At 35.5% G+C, this 2,930-nt stretch overlaps 1 protein-coding gene across 1 annotated transcript in view; it reads left to right on the top strand.

Moving 5' to 3' along the window:
- The window catches only part of LOC106518889 (nebulin), a gene marked incomplete at its 5' end in the record, with an annotated part of 42,099 nt that overhangs the window by 4,189 nt on the left and 34,980 nt on the right, over positions 1-2,930 (top strand). The window contains 1 exon segment of the mRNA XM_014010322.1: positions 2,757-2,870. Within this exon segment, the coding sequence (XP_013865776.1) occupies positions 2,757-2,870 (114 nt within the window).

The following is a 2,930-nucleotide window of genomic DNA, read 5'->3' as shown; positions in this document are numbered from 1 at the left end:
GAAAATAAATCAATAAGCAATACAAAAGTAAAAGGCACCCCTATAGTCATTAGATATGATAAATTGTGACACATTAATTAACCTTATCTCAGCTGTAGCAGTGAGTTTAAAAACAGGATAATGAAACTAGTTTAATGAGTAATCTGTCTCTGAAATAATTATTAAATCAAGTGTTTATTTATGTAGGTAAAAGTATGTTAAACAACCTGGTAAAATACACCAGAATGCAGGAAAGGGCATCTATTTCATTCAAAATTTTCTGGGGGAGGACCTCCGGACCCCCCAACAGTGTGTCCCCCACRTTTAAAATGGTTCAGATACCATGTTTATAAAGTAGTCACTGCCTGTATGAGGACATAAGGAAATGACCAAAACACAAAGATCTGCAGAAACTTTCACGTAACAAAAATGATGTAATTTTCCTGACCACCACTGTGTGAGTAGTGGTCCCAGTCTGACCACCCCTGTGTGAGTAGTGGTCCCAGTCTGGTCACCCCTGTGTGAGTAGCGGTCCCAGTCTGGCCACCCCTGTGTGAGTAGTGGTCCCAGTCCGGCCACCCCTGTGTGAGTAGTGGTCCCAGTCTGACCACCCCTGTGTGAGTAGTGGTCCCAGTCCGGCCACCCCTGAGAAAAACATCTGGCTCCACCACTGCTTATGCTGTTGGAAAGCCTTAAACATCTCTTTAAATCAGTGCCATCTTTGTAAGGAACATGCATTTGTGGGCTGAGTGGAGCTGAGTATGTTGGTTTCACAAATACGTACTGTAGTATATTTCCACATCTTCACTGCCAAACACCTGYTTGTGCTGTCCTCTTGTTTTGAGGCTGTGGTTCTTTCAGGTGTTATTTATACGAATTATTGCCAAGAAGCAAATAATCTACCAAACACACATTTTCTTACTTTTTGTGCTGTTTACATTTTTGATTATCAAGTTTTATTAAACGTATTTAGTAAACACTGTAGCTGAAGTGTTAGTGTATCATAAACTTTAAAAAAATCTAAAAAAAGACAAATCTGAAGGTTTTTTTTAGTTTATTTTCAGTCACTAAATATTCTCTACATTCTGTTTAAAACATCCTGAAACTGAAAAGTCATGAAGAAGTGAGACTTTTAGTCAAATGCATTTCCATGTCATGCATGAACTGTAATTGATCCCAAATGAATTTAGACTCCTGAGGTTTGAAAACTTCTCCAGGATGTTTTCTCAGTACACACCTTTGTGATTTTACCCTGTAAAGTGTTTATCTCTGACAATGTGAAGAATTATTTTCTTTTCAATATTCTCATGATGTTAGCAGAGTCTATCATCTGGGATTAATTACCTTGATAAAATACATCTAAAGATGCATGTATCAATATTAGAGAGTGTTCAATACATAGGTATATATTACTGGATTGGGTGTGGCTAACACGCTGCTAGCTACATGGACGTTCTCTCACTGGAGCTCTGTTCTGCACTGAGGAGCTTCAACACAATGAATGGAGGTCAATGGACTGTGAGGTGTCTTCCTGATGAAAAACTCTTATAACTTCATTATTTCTTGCTCCATTTTTACAAACTATGGTTCAAAATAAAGCTGAGGAAATTATGAATTTTATAGTTATGGAAATTTAAAATAGGTAACTAATTTAAATGACTAAAACAGTGGCTTAAACTAAGTATTTAGCGTTTCACAGGTGTTTTTCTCATACAAATCAATGAGTTCTATAACAATAAAAGTTTTTGTTGTAAACTACAATAATTTTAACATCCGTAAAGTCAAACTAAAAAATACAAATTATTTCATGTCACAAAGAATTGTTTAATGAATTTATTTTTATCACAAAGTATTATTGTTCAGTTTCACAATGATGCAGGCTGTATCTGAAGCTGACCCACAGCTGGTACACACGTTTTTCATCCTTTTTTTTTCTGGAAATGTTGAAAAACACAAATACTGGATGTAGAAAATATCTGAATAAACCGACCTGTCTGACAACGTGACTATTTATGTTTATGATGCTCAATCATTACATTAGTGTCTGTCATTAGTGAGTCTACATCATAATTTCTGAATTATTATGCAATCTAACTAGTCAACAATCAATAAAGTCCATATTTACATGTTTAATATCAGTAAATAATATATTTGTCAACAGATAAAATAGATTTTAAATAAGGTTAAACATGAACATTGAAGCTGTTTAATGTTAGCATACAYGATTTACAATTAAAATAATTAATTTTGGTTAAATATGTGTAATATTTACCTGTGAAATATAACTCTTTTATCTCTTGTAAACATGTTGTAACAATTTATGTAGTTTAAAGCAAAGTATTTGAACCATTTGTACGTTTATAAAGAGTTTGTTTGCACTGCGCTACGTTCTGCTCATTYATTTCAYTGGTTAGCGTTAGCATTAGCTCAATGCYWWAAWYTCCCCCRTGCGAAGCCACGCCCAGGTCACATGACGCCCAATCCAGTGATATATATCAATGGTTCAATACAACAATACAAAGTCTGAACATTGTTGTTCAATGGGATTGTGCAAGTGGCAGAAATTAAAATTGCATTCAAGTTGTCAATATTTAGTCTGCAGCATGCCTAAAGCAAGTAAATTATACATTGTATAGACAATGAAAAGGTTGTTGTTTTGTGTCTGTGAGTTTACACACCCTTCACTGGTGTGTGGTGGGTGTACAGACCCTGTTAGCCTTTGTTCTTCAACCTGTCCTGAAGAATTTCTGTCACTAACYTTTGTTTCCTACCYTCAGGTGAAGTACAAGGAGAAGTTTGATAAGGAGATGAAAGGAAAGAAACCACAGTTTGACCTAAAGGAGAGCAAGATTTATAAAACTTTGAAGGATGCTAARGATCTGGCTAGTGAGGTAAGTGTTGTCATTGTCATCAGTACACACCAGGGGCCTCATGTATCAGCAGTTCATATA

This window comes from Austrofundulus limnaeus, unplaced genomic scaffold (assembly GCF_001266775.1).
Source record: "Austrofundulus limnaeus strain Quisiro unplaced genomic scaffold, Austrofundulus_limnaeus-1.0 Scaffold67, whole genome shotgun sequence".
Lineage (NCBI taxonomy): Eukaryota > Metazoa > Chordata > Actinopteri > Cyprinodontiformes > Rivulidae > Austrofundulus > Austrofundulus limnaeus.
This window is presented reverse-complemented; position numbering and strand designations above follow the sequence as displayed.